Source organism: Colobus angolensis, unplaced genomic scaffold (genome assembly GCF_000951035.1).
Source record: "Colobus angolensis palliatus isolate OR3802 unplaced genomic scaffold, Cang.pa_1.0 Scaffold217, whole genome shotgun sequence".
In the NCBI taxonomy this organism is placed as follows: domain Eukaryota; kingdom Metazoa; phylum Chordata; class Mammalia; order Primates; family Cercopithecidae; genus Colobus; species Colobus angolensis.
In genome coordinates this window covers 2,673,728-2,693,310 of record NW_012115344.1, presented here as the reverse complement: position 1 = coordinate 2,693,310, position 19,583 = coordinate 2,673,728, and the positions used below count along the sequence as shown (strand labels likewise).

The following is a 19,583-nucleotide window of genomic DNA, read 5'->3' as shown; positions in this document are numbered from 1 at the left end:
CTGCACACCTGTCCAGACCATATGCTGTTAAATGTACATGTACTTTTTTACACAGATGATCACACTCTCTGCTACATAGCCTGGCTTTTATTCATGTAAGTATACATCAAAACATCACTCCGGCAAGCAAATAAATTTATAATATTATTTTCTGGTGGTTGCATTAATAGATATATGAAAATAGGTATAATCAATTACTTGTCTTTGTAAAGTATTTCCACTTTTTGGTTATTATAAACAATTATATGATGAATAATTTTTATCATAAATGAAGTTGCCCAAACATTTCCTCAGAGTAAAAGTCAAGAAGTAGGCTTGTTAATCGCAACAGTTATGTGCATTTTTAAGGCCTGAGATTAAAAAAAAATTACCAAACGAACATTCAGGAGTTTGTACTAATGTACCTTTTCACCAGGAGTCAGGAGTTGTCTAAATCATCTCATCGGCAGAGCAGCTACCTATATTTTTGGTTATAACATTTATTAAACAGTTACATAGAAAGGAATGTGATATAAAAAATAATCAATGCAGCTGGAAAATACTCACATTTGTTTTGAGAGCAAATTTCAGTTTGAAGAGATTGGAACTCATAATATGGTATCTCATGTTTGAATATGGATGTAAGGACACCATCAAGTTCTTCAATGCCATTCTGTTTTCAAGTGAAAACAATTTTCACTAGGTTAATTATTTACATAGAAACTCATTTGAGTGCAATTTAATGAAAATTTATTAACTGGGGTAAACAATGGCTAATCTTTAGTAATACTGATAACTTTTTAGAAAGAATAAATCAAAGCATAAGGGCCTTGCCTAAAAACCAATTATTAAGATAACAGAAAAATGGATTCAAGAAATAAAAGTCTCTGCTTTTGGATAAGAAACTATAACTTTGCTCAAATACAAATTTTAAAAGAGAATTGCAGTAGGTCAAGGATAACCATGAAATTTGTTTCAATAATAAATTTTGGTAAAATATATTTTGCAGTTTAATAAATGAAATAATAAAATGAGTCTTTTCCTTTAACTTAAGGATCAAAAGTCAGATGGTCTTAAATTACATTATTGCTGTGTCTAAGTGCGGAAAATATTTATCTTGGCCTTTCTTTTCCCCTGCAGATACAGAGTAACTATATTCTACTCTATTTCCCTAAGCTAAGCATTTTGGGAGGAGCCATCCAATATTCAAGTGTTCTACTGCCCATGATATAACCTGTTACAAAGACCAGTATTCTTTTCAAGCTGTGTTTTGTCGTGCTGTGACTGGGACCAAATTGCTCAAGACACAGATGTTTATAGCTAAGGAGGTGGGCTAATCAACAAAGTCATGGGATGAGGAGGCAACTGTGGAACAAAAGTTTCTAATTATGAATTTTGAAAGGATTTCCAAAAATAAAACCAGAAATATTATCAAGATATAGTCACAAATTAAATAACTAGATTGAAAAAAAGACATTTTTGTTCCTTTATTTCTTAATTTTTCAGAATTCTGGGTGCAAGTAATAAAGTGGTTTAGGTCTCCCTGGATTTCTTGAAAGTTGTGCTAAGAAGTGTAAAGAAGGAATGAAAAATCCTTTTCTCCACTTGTAGCTATGTAACGCAGAACAAAACCCAGCATTCATAAGCATCTAATAAACACCACAGACTATGCAAAGCCCTCAGCTCTGGAATATATTTTCTAAAAAAAGAAGAAAGGAAAATGTGACAACAAACTCTGCCTTCCAAAAATTCAGTAATGTAATCACATATGGGCAATGAAGAGTCCCTGGTACCACGTTGAAACTCACTATGAGTTAGGTATAGTGTGGGCAAAAGGAAACTGCCTCAGTTGCACAAAGAAAGAACTGGCCAGCAAAGGCTTTATGGAAGACATGCTCCAAATGGAGATGACCACACACACAAGAAGCATTCTAGACTAAACAAACAAATTGCATATAGGCATGTAAGTGTCATATGCATGGCCTGGTTAAGGACTCTATGTTCCATAAGAATACAGAAGAATGAGAGATAAAAAGGAAGTGGGTATTTCAAATAGGGCCTTAAACACCTGATAAGTTTGCAATTCATTTTGTACACAATGAGTGACTGTTTCAGGTCTATAATGCTTAATGTGGAAACATTTGTTATGTGAAATAAATTAAACTTATTTAGGTTTCAGCATAATTATGATTGTTTATATGTTGAGTATTTATATTCAGTAGAACCTATCCTATAAATGAAGATGACACAATTTTATATTAGTTTGTATTACTGTTTTAATCTCTTCAGGAAGCCTTTGAAAGAAGCAGTGGGGCAAAAAATTATTGGTAATATGTTCACACTTTATACTAAAGCTTAAAAAATGTGTTTTAGTGATACAAACTGATGAGAGAAATTTTAAATATATGGAAATCATAACATTAGTTTGTAAACTTTCTTTAAAATTTGTGTCAATGGCCTTGACAGTTCTGCATAGCATATTATCTAGCCATTGACATTTTTACATGAGGAGATCCATTCACTATTTCTTCTTAAAAATATACAAAATCTAGTGGATAGAGATTGGTGTGGCATAAAGTTATTACACTCACGTATAAGTTAGGCATAAAATAGCTTCTGGGATTCCTTCCAGATCTGAGATTCTAAAACACAGATGAGAATTCAAAAGAGCAAGAGTTCCCACTAGGAATATGAAAACTACCATTTCTCATGGAGGGTACCACAGCACTTTAACATGAGAAATGCTATAGATAATATAATTAATTTTAAAAATAAAGTATCAATGTATTCAGAATCGGAGAAAAAGGTTGCTACATAGACAAAGACAATTAATTAGGAAAGAATACAGATAACTCTTAATATTCTAGCCCACCATAGTTAGTTGAATCTAATCACTTCTATTTTAATCTAATAATCATACTCCTAGTATTATGCTTGCATATAAATAAGTGGTATATAACACAAAACAAAGATGTGAAAAATCACAGAAATGGCTGTGAAAAATAATCCCAAGATTTCTCCCTAGAAGACAACCTAACCAAAAGTATCTGACTTGAGTAGTTATGCTCCTTTAAAAACTGTGTTTCAAAGACACAATATGTAACATTTCTAAACATTGGCATTGAAATTTTAAAATGACAAAAATTAGAATTTTCCTCTCCTTATAATAAATTGTGCAACCCAAAGAACATTTGATGAAGCTGATACGATTGTACGAATCTTTCAAAAAGGAAGATTGAAATAAAACAGTATAAAGTTTGCTCATCAAAAATCACATTTATCCTAAGACTTTAGTTAATGAACTTGATGTTAAATTAAGAATAGAATAAAATGATGAAATTATATTAGTATTATTATTTTGTTATAGAACAAATTAAATACCTATCCATAATAAATACATATAAACATACACATATACATGCCTACATGCATCTGTATTTATTGAGAATAATGGAAAAAGAAAACAGAAAACAGACTGAGAAATGAAATAGCCAGAAGTCTGGTTAAAAAACAACGCTTTATGTGTATGAAGAAAGTGTTAGACTACTCCCAAGAATAAGGGATTGATGAATGTAACTTAAAAATCATTTGTATACGTATTTATAAATCACAACTCTATTTGAATCTCAAAGTGTTACATAAATTTACACTTATTTCTGATAAACAACTTTGTTATAATTAGTACTTCTTCCTAACTAGAAAATATAAATATAATAAAGATATAAATTTTATTTTAAATAATATTCAGAATTACAGACTTGACTTCTGGAAATATGTAGTAGTCCTACTTTCCTTTTTCCTCTCCCTAAATACAAACAAAATGTCCAACTTTCAGTAGAAAATCACTTTTTATATGACATATCTGGAAGACTGCAAATCGATTGTAAAGAAACAACCAATAAAAATGCCAACACCAAGAGGACAAAGACATTAGAATTATCTGTCAAAAGTTTGAAAACAGCTCTGGTAAAAAAAATAGTTCAACAAGCAATTATAATCATGCTTGAAACAAATAAAAAATAGAAAGTTTTATCAGGAAAACAGAAATTCTCAGCAAAAAAATAGAAGATACAAAGAAGAACCAACTAGAATTTTTAGAACTGAAAATACAAAAATCAAAATTATACCTCACTGGGTAGGCTTAACAGTGACATGAAGAGAATAGAGGAAACAATCAATGAACTTGAAGACAGAACAATAAAAATTACTCAATCTGAACAATAGGAAGAAAATACACTGAAAGAAATAAGCAGAATTTCAAGCACTTGTAAGACTATAAAGAAAGATTGAACATTCTTGTGATCAGAGTCCCAGGAAGAGACGAGAAACAAGGTGGGGATGAAAAAGTAGACAAGGAAATAATTCCTAGAAACTTTCTGAATTTGGCAAGAGGCATAAACCTATAGACAGAGCAAGCTGTGAAAAGCAAAATCAGGATAAACCCCCCAAATTCCAAGCCAAGACTAATCATAAAACTTCTGGAAACTAAATACAAAGAAAAGATTTTGAAAAAAGGGAAAAATAAATAACACTTTAACTATATGGCAAAAACAATTAGATTGCTAGAAGCAGCTATGAAGGGCAGAAAGAAGTGGCAAAATATTTGTCAAGTGTTAAAAGAAAGGAACTATCAACCCAGAATCTTATGTCCAGCAAAAATACCCTTCAGGACTGAAGAGAAAATCAAAGCATTTCTGCTTTGAAAAACTAAGGGAATCTGTTATCAGCAGATGTGTCCTAAAATAATGGAGAAAGAAAAGTGCTCTAAACCATGAGGGTATAATGAAAGAAGACCTTCTGGAACATCAGAGAGCAAGAACACAGTAAGCAAAAGTATAGGTGAGTATGATAGGCTTTCCTTCTCTGTTCTAACTCATACTTGACAGTTAAAGACAAGGTATAACACTGTCTTATGTGTTCTAAATGTATGTGGCCAAAATATCTAAGACATTTATATTATAAATAGGGGATGGGTAAAAAGAAGTCAAAGGAGGTAGGATTTTTATACTTCACTCAAACTGGTAAAATGAAGACAGTACTAGACTATAAGTTTTGTATACATAATATAATACCTACATCAACAACTAAAAAAGTTGTGCAAATAGTTGCACTTAAGATACCAGAGATACATCAAAGTGAATTTCTTTAAAAAGTAAATAGTACATAGGAAAGCAACAACAACAACAAAAAACAGAAATGAAAACAGAGAGAAAATTAAAAAAAAATAGAGTGCATTTAAAAATATGATTTAACTATATGTTTTCTTTATAGTAATAAATAAAATTTATTTATTTTTATAATAAATAAAATAATAAATAAAATTATCAGGTTTTTATAGTAAATAAAACTATAATAAACACTTTTATAATATTTATAATAAGTAAAATTATCAGGTTGAAAGTAGAAGAATAAAAAAGATATAGCATGCAAAGATTACAAAGGAAAGCAAAAATGGCTATATTAATATCAATAAAATAGACATCAGAGCAAAAAAAAATTACAGGAGACAGAAAGGGACATTATATCATGATAGAATCAATCCATCAAGAGGACATAGTAATCCTGAATCTGTATGCACCAAAAAACAAAACTTCAAAAAAATGCGAAGGAAAGATTGACAGAACTGAAAGGAGAAACAGACAACTCCACAACGACAGTGGTGACTTACACATCTCTCTTTCTACAATTGGTAGACAGAAAATCAGGAAAAAATAAATTCAAACACAGTATCATCCAATGCTCTAACCAATCTGCTTTAATCCACATACATAGACCACTCCATGCAGTAACAGCAGAATACATATTCTTTCCAAGGGTTTGAGAAACGTATACCAAGATAGATCATATCCTGAGACATAAGACAAATATTAACAAATTTAGAATAATTTAAATCATACAGTGTTGTTTCTGACCACATGGAATCAAACTAGAAATCCATAAGAGAAAGATCATAGGAAAGTGCCCAAACATTAAGAAACAAAACAACATACTACTTAGTAATCTATGAGTCAAAAAGAAACTGAACGGAATTTTAAAAATACATTAAACTGAATAAAAGCGAAATACAACTTATCAAAATTTTTAGAACATAGCTAAAGGAGGGCTGAGAAAATTTTATAATACATTGGAAAAGAGAGAAAGTCTCACATCAATTATCTAGGTTCCTACTTCAAGAATGCATAAAAAGAACATAATAAACTCAAAGCAAGCAGAAGAGAACAATAAATATAACAGCAGAACTCAAAATTTAAAGTATGAAAACAATGAAGAAAAATTATAGTAACAAGTGATTCTTTTAAAAGATCAAGAAAATTGACAACCTTTTGGTAAGACTTACAAAGAAAAATAGGGATAAAATGCAGATTGCAAATATCACAAATGGAACAAAAGATATCAATACAAACCCTGCAGACATCAAAAGAATAAAAAGGAGAACTATGAACAATTCTACATATGTAAGTTTGATGATTTAGATGAAATGAACCAAGTCCTTGAAAAACGCAAACTACCGTAACACACAGTCCCTTTCTATATAACCTACAACTATATATCAATGTACAATTATCTAAAAATTAAGTTTAATTAAATACTAACAATCCCCCTAAATATTTATTACACAAAACTGAATTCCTTGAGATATATAGATATTTACATAAAAGCACCCCTACGAAGTTGGATTTCACTCCTCTCTTTGATGAGGGGTGTGAACACTGAGCATAATGGCATTGAGAGGCTTTCAAAGCATTTTAGGACAGTATTACATAATGTAAATAGTTGGAAAATAGTTCAGATCACTGGAGTGCTGTGAAAGGATATATGTTATAGGAATAAGCATGCAATGAACAGATTCAAACAGTTTAATTAATAGTAATAACTACCATATGTGGAGCACTGCTAATGTGCTAGGCTCTGTATAATCTATCTCTAACTTTTATAACATTCTGCAAGGTAGATTTTTCTAAATGTCTACTTTTATAGAGGTGATAATCATGGCACAAAAAACTCAGTAACACCCAAATTTGCAGAGCTAATAAGTGGTAAATAAAGATCCTAACTTAGATCTTTACATTCTAAAGACACTAAATTTAATCCTACATTCTAATCCTGGAGAGAAGAATAAAATCTGAAATAGTATTTAAGTAAAGAATAAATTATGCTCCCATGGCTTCAAGATGACCACTGCAGTCCCCAACATTATACTGATGTTTAGCCAGAAAGAGGCAGGAAAGTGATGTATGTGGGAGGTGGGGGTACTGGGAGAGGGGGCTACAGCCAACCATATCTATTCTTTTTCTTTGTTTAATCAGAAAAGTAAAAGTTCCAAAGATGTCCCCTGGTGTCTCATTGAAAACTCTCTCACGTGACATGTCTAACTGCAAGGTTAGTTAAAAATGTTGGAATCTGGTCTTTCTAGCTTCCATAAATGGAGGTAGGCCAAGAAGTATCTAAAAGGAAAGTCAACGGTTGAGCTGAAAACAGCCTTGTTCTTCTTATAACAAATTGTTGTGCTTAAGTTTCACTAGTAAAAGAAAGGTCATCCCGTTTGTTCCTCTGTTCTTAAGTGTATGCCATGAAAGAGAGCCAAAACAGCCATTTAAAGTGAAATCTGATAAATAGTTTACATAGCTTTAAAAATATCTTACTGTAGCTTGTAAAGAAAATGATAGAAAAAAGAGGAAAGCAAATATTTTCTAGGGTTATGCAAAGATTTTTTTAAAAACTTTATACATGCTCAGCTCAAAGCAGTTAATTTAAAATAATAATGTAAATGTATAAATCTAAAAGATATTTTCTTTTATCAACTTAATTTTCTGTTTTGAATGAATCATTTCTTTGAATTGCAATATCTGTGACTATAAATACAAAAACAAACATATAAAATAATGCAAATTATTGTATATGTATTATTGATTAGGTCTTCATATTGTAGAATCTCTTTAAATACTTGCAAGTGGTATTATAACATGAAGAAAATGTGTTTTGAGATTCAAGGAACCTGCATTTAAATGCCTGCTCCAGAACTCAGTAGCTATGAATCTCAATAATAATTAACTGACAGAATTTTTTAGAAGTTTAAATGTAAATATTAAATGTAATCTTATAAATGTAGGATGCAAAATTTCCAGTAAAAATTCTATTTTTCTCTAAATACTATTATGTGAACTCTTGGATACAAAAACTCATGAAATGTAATCATGATATAAGAAGAGCATGTAAGTCTAGCAATAAGGAGATGTGACCTCCCAAACTGGCTTTTCCACTGACAAAACATACAGTCTGTTTATTATTTCTAAATTCTTAAATTAAATAACACATAGCTTTTAAAGTAGTTAGAATGCAGATTTTGCTATTGCAATAGAGAGACCCAAAGTGATAGTGGCCTAAACAAGAAAGAAACCCTGGATTTAGGCATCCAGGCCCTTTCTGTCTAGAGTTTCACTGTTATATGTAACCTTCATGGTACAGGAAGGTTCATCCATGACTTCCTTGTTTGAACTCAAACCAGTCAAAAGAAAAAGCCAGTGAGGGAGACAGCATGACTCCACCCGTCTTTTAAGGACATGCTCATAAATTTGCACGTATTGCTTCTACTGACATACCATGCGATTGAGCAACACTTAGTCATATGGCTACACCTAGCTTCAAGGGAGGAAATGCAGTATTTCCATGTGCTCAGATGAGCGTTATATTATGCTGTAAGAAAGGAAAAAAAAAATACTGGGGAATGACTAGCATCCCCATTAATCATGAAAAGTACATGAACATTATAATTTATGTAAAGACAATCTGATTAAAGTTTTCTTAATACACTTCTGAAGTATTGACTGAAACTTGATTGTGCTGAGTTTTTCAACATGCTCCCCACCCCAATATATTAATTCCTAATGTCAAAAGGTCTCAAAGTTTTAACTTGACCAAACTTGAACAGATTCTATTAATGGAGATACTTAATGACATTCATAATGTAAGAGACACACCAAAGTGTTTCTATTGTAGGCATTAAATAAAGCATAAGAACCATGCCCTTTCTTACCTTTGCCTCTTTTTAGTAACCATTTTGTAACAATGTACTGTTACAGACAGAAGTTTTAAAACAAACATAGCAATAACATACTCAAAACAATGCCTCTCAAAATTGCTTTCTATAAATGATGCCATGATTTATTGAAAATATTTTAGAAATTTCTTTTTAGTGTGTTTTGGGAGATAGGTTCCAAGCTATGCAACAGAATCCATCTTGTTTATATTCATTTGATTCTTTCCTTTCTGGTCCTTCCCTTCTTTGCTTTGTTGTTTCTGCTTCAGCCAGTAGTCCCATTGCCTCCTCATAAAGGGGTTGTGCCTGTGCTAGTGGCAACTGGAACAAAGGGCTCTAAAAAGTGGATCACTTGAAACTGGGTGGGAAACTTAATATGTAAAATTATTTCACCTCCTATTTGTCCAACAAAGTATTTATTGAGCAGCCATGTGTCTTACAGTATCCTTGGTCCTGGAGATAAAACAGAGAACTAAATACAGCCATGTACTGCATAAGAATATTTTGGTCAATGACAGACTTCATATACAAAAACAAACATATAAAACAATGCAAATTATTGTATATGTATTATTGATTAGGTCTTCATATAGTTGTAGAATCTCTTTAAATACTTGCAAGTGGTATTATAATGTGAAGAAAATGTGTTCCAAATTATAGTAGAGGTTCCAAATTATAGTAGAGCTGCCTATGGATGCACCTTTTAAAAATAATTTATATTATATTTTTATTGTATTTTCTATGTTTAGATATGTTCAGATATACAACTACTTCCTATTGTGCTACAGTTGCCTACACTATTCAGTATAGTAATATTCTATACAGGTTTGTGGTCTAGGAGCAACAGGCTATACTAGGCCTAGGTGTGTAGTAGGCTATACTCCTAGCCTAGGTTTGGATAAGTACACTGAGTGATGTTTGCACGTAGTGATGTTTGCACAATGATGAAATTGCTTAACAATGCATTTCTCAGAACATGTTCCCATTGTTAGCCAACGCACAACTGTAGATAGTATCTTTGCCCTTATTGTCCGTGGTATTGAAAGGCAGGCATTAATTTGAGAACTGTCACACACATAGATGTCAAATTAGGATGTGATCAGTTTTACAAAGAGATATATAGGGGAGTTGTGTAAGATGAGGGAAGGATCCACTGAGGAAGAGATACTAGAATAAAGAATTTAGAGGAGCAATTATAATTAACTAGGTGAAAATAGTAAGAATAAAGAGGGAACTGGAAAAGTGCTTCAGTTAGATAGAGGAACACATGCAAAATTCCCTGTCGTAGACTGCGTGGCATGGTCCAGGAGCTAAGTAGACAGTGTGCCTGGAATGCACAGGGAGAGGTAGAAAAGTGAGATTTTTTTAATTTATTATTTATTATTTATTATTATACTTTAAGTTCTAGGGTACATGTGCATAACGTGCAGGTTTGTTACATATGTATACTTGTGCCATGTTGGTGTGCTGCACCCATCAACTCGTCAGCACCCATCAATTCGTCATTTATATCAGGTATAACTCCCAATGCAATCCCTCCCCCTCCCCATGATAGGCCCCAGTGTGTGATGTTCCCCTTCCCAAGTCCAAGTGATCTCATTGTTCAGTTCCCACCTATGAGTGAAAACATGCGGTGTTTGATTTTCTCTTCTTGCGATAGTTTGCTAAGAATGATGGTTTCCAGCTGCATCCATGTCCCTACAAAGGATGCAAACTCATCCTTTTTATGGCTGCATAGTATTCCATGGTGTATATGTGCCACATTTTCTTAATCCAGTCTGTCACAGATGGGCATTTGGGTTGATTCCAAGTCTTTGCTATTGTGAATAGTGCCACAATAAACATACGTGTGCATGTGTCTTTATAGCAGCATGATTTATAATCCTTTGGGTATGTACCCAGTAGTGGGATGGCTGGGTCATATGGTACATCTAGTTCTAGATCTGGAGAGAAGGAGAAGGGACAGTCTCTGCAGGGCTACATGGCTCATGTCAAATATTTTAATTCACCCCAAAATTGGAATCCATTGAAATGTTGGAGCAGAATTACATGCTGAGAACCTCCTTTTTAAAAGAACCTCCCAGGATGGGCGCGGTAGCTCACGACTGTAATCATGGGAAGCCGAGGCCAGTGGATCACCTGAGATGAGGCGTTCCAGACCAGCCTGCCAGCATGATGAAACCCTGTCTCTATTAAAAATACAAAAATTAGCCGGCCGTGGAGGCAGGCGCCTGTAATCCCAGCTACTCGGGAGGCTGAGGCAGGAGAATCGCTTGAACCGGAAGGGGAGAGGGCGCAGAGGTTGCAGGGAGCCCAGATCGTGCCACTGCACTCCAGCCTGAGCGACAAGAGCGAAACTCCGTCTCAGAAAACAAAACAAAACAAAACAAACAAACAAAACTCCCAGACTATGAATTTGAGATAGTAGGAGGTGTGCAAGAACTTATGGTGGAGGACCAATAAGGAGGCTATTATAATAGTTTAGGCAAAAGAAAAAGCGATGGACTAAAGTGTTAGAACTGTCGAGATACAAAGCGAAGTGGCCAATATTTAGTAAGTAACATTGATATGTATTAGTGTGGACTGAATTTGTAGAGTAAGGATGTAAGAAGGTATTAAGGAGACTCTTATAAGTTTGCGGTTTTTAAACTGGATTGATGATGATGCATTTCCTGAGTTAGAGAGCACTGAAAAAATGGGGTTTAAAGGGAAACCACATTTGGAATATATCTTAAGAATTAATGAGATAACATGCAGAGGGAATATTTATCAAGAAATAAAGAGAGTCAAAGAATCAAAACTTGACCAATTAGGAACTTTATTTTGTAGGTCACAGAGTAAAGAAACTAACTACAAAGAATACTGAGAAGGAAGCACCACGGAAGTGAAAGGAAAACCAGGAAAAATGGCTCATAGAAGTGAAGAAAACAAAACAAAATAAAAAATTGAATCAGGACAGTAACTTTGGTCAAAGGCGTTAATTGCTGCTGAAAACTCAAGTTAAATTGACATGAAAAACGTCCATTGCATTTGTTAGGAAAGACTTGAGCATAATTGATGCATACTTGTTTGTGTTTTGCTACCTAAGATACCAAGGTTAATAAAATTAAATGGCTGACCTATAGGGAATTGGTGGGGAAGCATTCTTAGAAGTTACATTTTCCTTTTCACATATTGCTTTTACTTATTTCCTATGTCTTGATTTGGTTTACTGTAAAAGCATAATTTAAGAATTCCAAAGAGAGTTTAGAGTTTCCAAATGATATATCTACTTCATTTCTTTATCTTATTATTGATACTGTACTATAATTGTTATTAGTACAGAGGACCACAAGATTGCATGGTGACTTTTAGAAAATACAAGCAAGCATATTTTTGGCACAGGAATTTTTCAGTCTTCTAATTTCCAAAAAGTTATTGATGATTTGAGGTTTGTTACTATCAGGAGCAGATCCTCTAATTTTCTCTAATTATCTCATTATGAATAGTAGCCATAAAGAAACATTATTAACTGTGTTTGACTTGTGCTTTGTTTTTCTGGATTGTTTTAAAACGTTTCTTCTGGTTAAAGACATGAGCCCTCTAAAGAAGCAGATAGTAAAAGCAGAGTCTTCCCTTGAATGGGGTTGGTTACAGGCAGCACTCACATCAGCACACAGTCATCCTCTGCAGTGGTGAGCAAAGCCAACCTCAGCCAGTGAGACAGGGCTACATAAGAAGCGTGAAGATGCTTTAGTTTGGGATAAATAGAAAGTGAAGAGAGTATTTATTGCCACTGAGTGAAAAGAAACTATAAATTAATAAGTCATTAGTGAAATATATTCTTAACAGTAGCTAAATATAAGTTAAAACATGGGGACAATAACTATGAAAACAGACTGAGATGGCTTATAAGGTTTATTGCGGCACTATTCACAATAGCAAAGACTTGGAATCAACCCAAATGTCCATCTGTGACAGACTGGATTAAGAAAATGTGGCACATATACACCATGGAATACTATGCAGCCATAAAAAAGGATGAGTTTGCATCCTTTGTAGGGACATGGATGCAGCTGGAAACCATCATTCTTAGCAAACTATCACAAGAAGAGAAAACCAAACACCGCATGTTTTCACTCATAGGTGGGAACTGAACAATGAGATCACTTGGACTCGGGAAGGGGAACATCACACACTGGGGCTTATCATGGGGAGGGGGGGGGGGAGGGATTGCACTGGGGAGTTATACCTGATATAAATGATGAATTGATGGGTGCTGACGAGTTGATGGGTGCAGCACACCAACATGGCACAAGTATACATATGTAACAAACCTGCACGTTATGCACATGTACCCTAGAACTTAAAGTATAATAAAAAAAAAAAAAGAAAAAAAAATTGTAGAGAATCAATAGTAAGGGTATTAATGGCTAAGTAATTGTACTCAGAACTACATATTGTCTTATCACAACAGCTAGTATATCTGCTGTTAAAGTTAACCAATTTATTATTTTTTAATAAATGTATAAGTGTACTAAGTGGTATGCTCCTGTGTAGTTCAATGATTTGTAACTGAAGTGAATATAATCATTAAATCTGAACTATCCCAATTTGGAATTATTTTCCCTTGAATATTATTACAGGTGGAAACACAGCACAAATGTCACTTATGTTATCAGTAAAATACAAGTTTCAATAGATATGCCTTATTCTTATTGATCCATTCTAATAAGGGACACAAATAATATGAAAAAGTGAATCCAGAAGTAAATCTCCAAACTGCATTTTATTGACTGTTCTTTCTCCAGTCATCTCAAACCTTCCATCAGGAATATGGAACAAGTAATAAAAGTGATGGATGGTACATGGAACTCGAATGATTTGCTTCTTCTTTGGATGGAGAGCTAAGAAGAAATACAAATAAAAGTGAAATAAAGCATACACAGAGTGCCCACATATTTGCAAGTCAATCTTCCAGAATAGAGAGTGGTTGTAATTCCCAATCTAAGAATTTTCTTGGCATAGAATTATGGAATACTTGAGTTGAAAGTGATCTTGGTGATAATATAGTCTAGCGTCTTTACTGTGCACATAAGGCTATTCCTTTAGCCCTAAGGAAACAGAGCTTCCATGAAGTAAGTGACTGCTGATTCTGTAAAATAATCTAATTCTTGTTCCTGCCTCATTCAGAACTAATGCACCTATGCCATGCAGCCACTTTCCATTAAAGGGAAAGGAAAAACAATATGCAATCTTTTGAAAGAGTGGTACTATCTCAGGCCTTTTTGAATAGCAAATATTTCCTTAAAGGTAGGACCGGAATTGTATGCTGTTAAAAGTCAGAAAAGAAATGTATTAACATGGTGTATTACTGAGGTAGAAAATGAAGAAAAGCTTACAGAATAAGTTCTTAATTTTTCTAGTATCTGACACTTCTTAGAGTTCAACATTTTCTTAAGCATCAGATCATTTATTCAATTTCATAAATAAAAAACAGTATTTTAAGACGGCAACTTTCATTTCACTTTCTATTTTTATTTTTTGTTTTTTAACTTTTAAATTTTGGTTTCTGTGGGTACATAGAAGGTATATATATTTATGGGGTACATGAGATGTTTTGATACAGGTATACAATGTATAGTAATCACATCATGTAAAATGGGGTCTCCATCCCCTCAAGCATTTATCCTTTGTGTCACAAACAATCCAATGATACTTTTTTAGTTACTTTAAAATATATAACAAAATTACTATTGACTATAATCACTCTGTTGTGTTATCAAATATTAGGTCTTATTCATTTTTCTTTTTTTTTTTCTTGGACGCATTAACCATCCCCACCTCCCGCACCCAACCCCCTACTAAGCATTCTAGCCTCTGGTAACCATCCTGCTACTCTCTAGCTCCAAGAGTTCAATTGTTTTGAATATTAAATCAACATATATAAATGAGAACATGTGATGTTTGTCTTTCTGTGCCTGATTTAATTCACTAAGCATACTGTCCTCCAGTTCTATCCATGTTGTTGCAAATGAGAGGATCTCATCTTTATCCATTCATTTGTTGATGGACACTTAGGTTGCTTCCAAATTTTGGCTATTTTGAATAGTGTTGCAACAAACATGGGAGTGCAGATATCTCTTTGATATACTGATTTCCTTTCTTTTGGGTATATACCCTGCAGTGTGATTACTGGATCACATGATGACTTGACTTTTAGTTTCTTAAGGAACCTCCAAACTATTCTCCATAGTGATTGTACTAACTTCCCTTCCAACAAACAGGTTTCTTCACATCCTCATCAGCATTTGTTATTGCCTGTCTTTTGGATATAAGCTATTTTAACTGGGGTGAGATGATATTTGATTTGCACTTCTCTAATGATTAATGATCTTAAGCACCTTTTTGTATGCCTGTTTGCCATTTGTATGTCTTCTTTTGAGAAATGTCTATTTAGATTTTTTGCCCTTTTTTTAAAAAAACTGGATTACTAGATTTTTTTTTTTCTATAGAGTTGTTTGAGCTCCTTATATATCGTGGTTATTAATCCCTTGTTAGACAGGTTGTTTGCAAATATTTTCTCCCATACTGTGAGTAGTCTCTTCACCTTGTTGATTGTTTCCTTTGCTGTGCAGAAAGTTTTTAACTCAATATTATCGTATTTGTCCATTTTTGCTTTGGTTGCCTGTGCTTGTCAGATATTTGTCAAGAAATTTTTGTGCAAACCAATGTCCTGGAGAGTTGTTCCAATGTTTTCTTTCAGTAGTTTCAGAGTATGAGGTCTTAGATTTAAGTCTCTAATCCATTTTGATTTGATTTTTGTAAGCGGTGAGACATATGGCTCTAGTTTCACTCTTCCACAGATGAATATGCAATTTTCCCAGCACTATTCATTGAATAGACTGTCTTTTCTCCACTGTATGTTTTTGGCACCTTTGTCAAAAATGAGTTCACTGTAGGTGTTTGGATTTGTTTATGGGTTCTCTATTCTGTTGCTTTGGTCTATGTACCTGTTTTAATGCCAGTATCATGCTGTTTTTGTTACTATAGTTCTGTAGTATATTTGAATTCAGGTAATGTTATTTATCCAATTTCTTTTGCTTAGAGTTGCTTCAACTATTCTGAATCTTTCATGGTTTCATATAAACTTTAGGATAGTTTTTTCCTATTTTAGTAAGGAATGTCATTAGTATTTTGATAGAGGTTTCATTAAATCTGTAGATTGCTTTGTGTAGTATGGACATATCGATATAGATTCTTCCAATCCATGAGCATGAACTATGTTTTTATTTCATTAGTGTTTTATAGTTTTAATTACAGACATCTTTTACTTTTTTGGTTAATTCCTAGGTAATTAATTTTATTTGTGCCTACAGTAAATGGGACTATTTTTTATTTCTTGTTCAGATTGTTCACTGTTGGCATACAGAACTGTCATTGTTTTCTGTGTGCTGATTTTGTATCCTGCAACTTTACTGAATTTGTTTATCAATTCTAATAGTTTTTGGTGAGGTCTTTAATTTTTTCAAATATAAGATTATTTCATGTGCAAACAAGGATAATTTGACTTCTTCCTCTCCAGTTTGGATGCCCTGTATTTATTACTTTTCTTTTATTGCTCTAGCTAGGACTTTCAGTACTATGTTGAATAACGATGGTGAAAGTGGGCATCTTTGTCATCGTCCAGATCTTAGAGAAAAGTATTTGAGTTTTTACCCATTCAGTATGATAGTAGCTGTAGGTTTGTCATATATGGCTTTTCTATGTCAAGGTATGTTGCTTCTATCCCCAGTTTTTGGAGGATCTTTTCCATGAAAGGATGTTGAATTTTACCAAATACTTTTTCAGCATCAAAGGAAAGGATCATATGGTTTTATCCTTCATTCTGTTGATATGATGTATCACATTGGTTTATTTGCATATTTTGAACCATCCTTGCATCCACAGAATAAATCCCATTTAGTCATGATGAATGATCTTTATAATGTATTGCTGAATTCATCTGCATTATTTTGTTGAGGATTTTTGAATTAATATTCATCAAAGATATTGCCCTGTAGTTTTCTTTCTTTCTTTTTTTTTTTTTTTTGATGTGTGTTTGTCTGGATTAGGGTAATGCAGGGCTTGTAGAATTAATTTGGAAGTGTTCCTTCCTCCTCTATTTTTCAAAATACTTCGATTAGGATTAGTATTCAACCTTCTTTAAGTGTCTAGTATGATTCAGCTATAAAGCCATTGAGTAACAGGCTTTTCTGAGACTTTTTAGGCTTCAATTTAGTTACTTGTTATTGATCTGTTAAGGTTTTGGTTTTCCTCATGGCTCAATCTTGGTAGTTTGGATGTATCTAGGACTTTGTGCATTTCTTCTAGATTTTCCACTTTATTGGTATATATTGCTCATAGTAGTCACTAATGATTCTTTGAAATTCTAGGTATTAGTTGTAATGTCTGATTTTTCACCCCCGATTTTATTTATTAGTATCTTTTCTCTTTACTCTCACCTAGTTTTGCTAAAGATTTCTCAATTTTGTTTAACTTCTCAAAAGAAAACTTTTTGTTTCATTGATCTCTTGTATTGGTTTCTTCATTTCAATTTTCATTTATCTCTGCTCTGATCTTTATTATTTATTTTCTTCTACTAATTTGGGGTTTGCTTTGCTCTTGCTTTTCTAGTTCTTTTTTTTATTATTATACTTTAGGTTCTAGGGTACATGTGCACAAAGTGCAGGTTTGTTACGTATGTATACATGTGCCATGTTGGTGTGCTGCACCCATTAACTCGTCATTTACATTAGGTATATCTCCTAATGCTATCCCTCCTTCCTCGCCCCTACCCACAATAGGACCTGGTGTGTGATATTCCCCTTCCTGTGTCCAAGTGATCTCATTGTTCAATTCCCACCTATGAGTGAGAACATGTGGCGTTTGGTTTTCTGTTCTTGCGATAGTTTGCTGAGAATGATGGTTTCTAGCTGCATCCATGTCCCTACAAAGGACATGAATTCATCCGGTTTAATGACTGCATAGTATTCCATGATGGATATGTGCCACATTTTCTTAATCCAGTCTGTCACTGATAGAAATTTGGGTTGAATCCAAGTCTTTGCTATTGTGAATAGTGCCACAATAAACACACGGGTGCATGTGTCTTTATAGCAACATGATTTATAATCCTTTGGGTATATACCCAGTAACGGGATGGCTGGGTCAAATGGTATTTCTAGTTCTAGATCCTTGAGGAATTGCCACACTATTTTCCACAATGGTTGAACTAGTTTACAGTCCCACCAATGGTGTAAAAGTGTTCCTATTTCTCCACATCCTCTCCAGCAACTGTTGTTTCCTGACTTTTTAATGACTGCCATTCTAACTGGTGTGAGATGGTATCTCATTGTGGTTTTGATTTGCATTTCTCTGATGGTGAGTGGTGATAAGCATTTTTTCATGTGTCTGTTGGCTGTATAATGTTGGCTGTATAATGTCTTCTTCAGAGAAGTGTCTGATCATATCCTTTGCCCCACTTTTTGATGGGGTTGTTTGTTTTTTTCTTGTAAATTTGTTCGAGTTCTTTGTAGGATCTGGATATTAGCCCTTTGTCAGATGAGTAGATTGCAAAAATTTTCTCCCATTCTGTAGGTTGCCTGTTCACTCTGATGGTAGTTTCTTTTGCTGTGCAGAAGCTCTTTAGTTTAATTAGATCCCATTTGTCAATTTTGGCTTTTGTTGCCATTGCTTTTGGTGTTTTAGACATGAAGTCTTTGCCCATGCCTATGTCATGAATGGTATTACCTAGGTTTTCTTCTAGGGATTTTATGGTTTTGGATCTAACATTTAAGTCTCTAATCCATCTTGAATTAATTTTCGTATAAGGAGTAAGGAAAGGATCCAGTTTCAGTTTTCTACTTATGGCTAGCCAATTTTTGCAGCACCATTTATTAAATAGGGAATCCTTTCCCCATTTCTTGTTTTTGTCAGGTTTGTCAAAGATCAGATGGCTATAGCTGTGTGGTATTATTTCTGAGGGCTCTGTTCTGTCCCATTGGTCTATATCTCTGTTTTAGTACCAGTACCATGCTGTTTTGGTTCCTGTAGCCTTGTAATATAGTTTGAAGTCAGGTAGTGTGATGCCTCCAGCTTTGTTCTTTTGACTTAGGATTGTCTTGGCAAAGTGGGGGTACCATATGAACTTTAAAGTAGTTTTTTCCAATTCTGTGAAGAATGTCATTGGTAGCTTAATGGGGATGGCATTGAATCTATAAATTACCTTGGGTAGTATGGCCATTTTCACAGTATTGATTCTTCCTATTCATGAGCATGGTATGTTCTTCCATTTGTTTGTGTCCTCTTTTATTTCACTGAGTAGGGGTTTGTAGTTCTCCTTGGGGAGATCTTTCACATCCCTTGTAAGTTGGACTCCTAGGTATTTTTTTCTCTTTGAAGCAACTGGGAATGGGAGTTCATTCATGATTTGGCTCTCTGTTTGTCTGTTGTTGGTGTATAAGAATGCTTGTGATTTTTGCACATTGATTTTGTATCCTGAGACTTTGCTGAAGTTTCTTATCAGCTTAAGGAGATTTTGGGCTGA

The 19,583-nt window shown here is 33.7% G+C and overlaps 1 protein-coding gene across 3 annotated transcripts in view; it reads right to left on the bottom strand.

The window, feature by feature from the left end:
- The window catches only part of BANK1 (B-cell scaffold protein with ankyrin repeats 1), a 329,903-nt gene that overhangs the window by 206,655 nt on the left and 103,665 nt on the right, over nucleotides 1-19,583 (bottom strand). For all 3 annotated transcript variants that reach the window (XM_011943209.1, XM_011943211.1, XM_011943210.1), the window contains one exon: nucleotides 547-652. In XM_011943209.1, coding sequence (XP_011798599.1) covers nucleotides 547-652 — 106 coding nt within the window. The remainder of the gene's footprint in view (nucleotides 1-546; nucleotides 653-19,583) is intronic.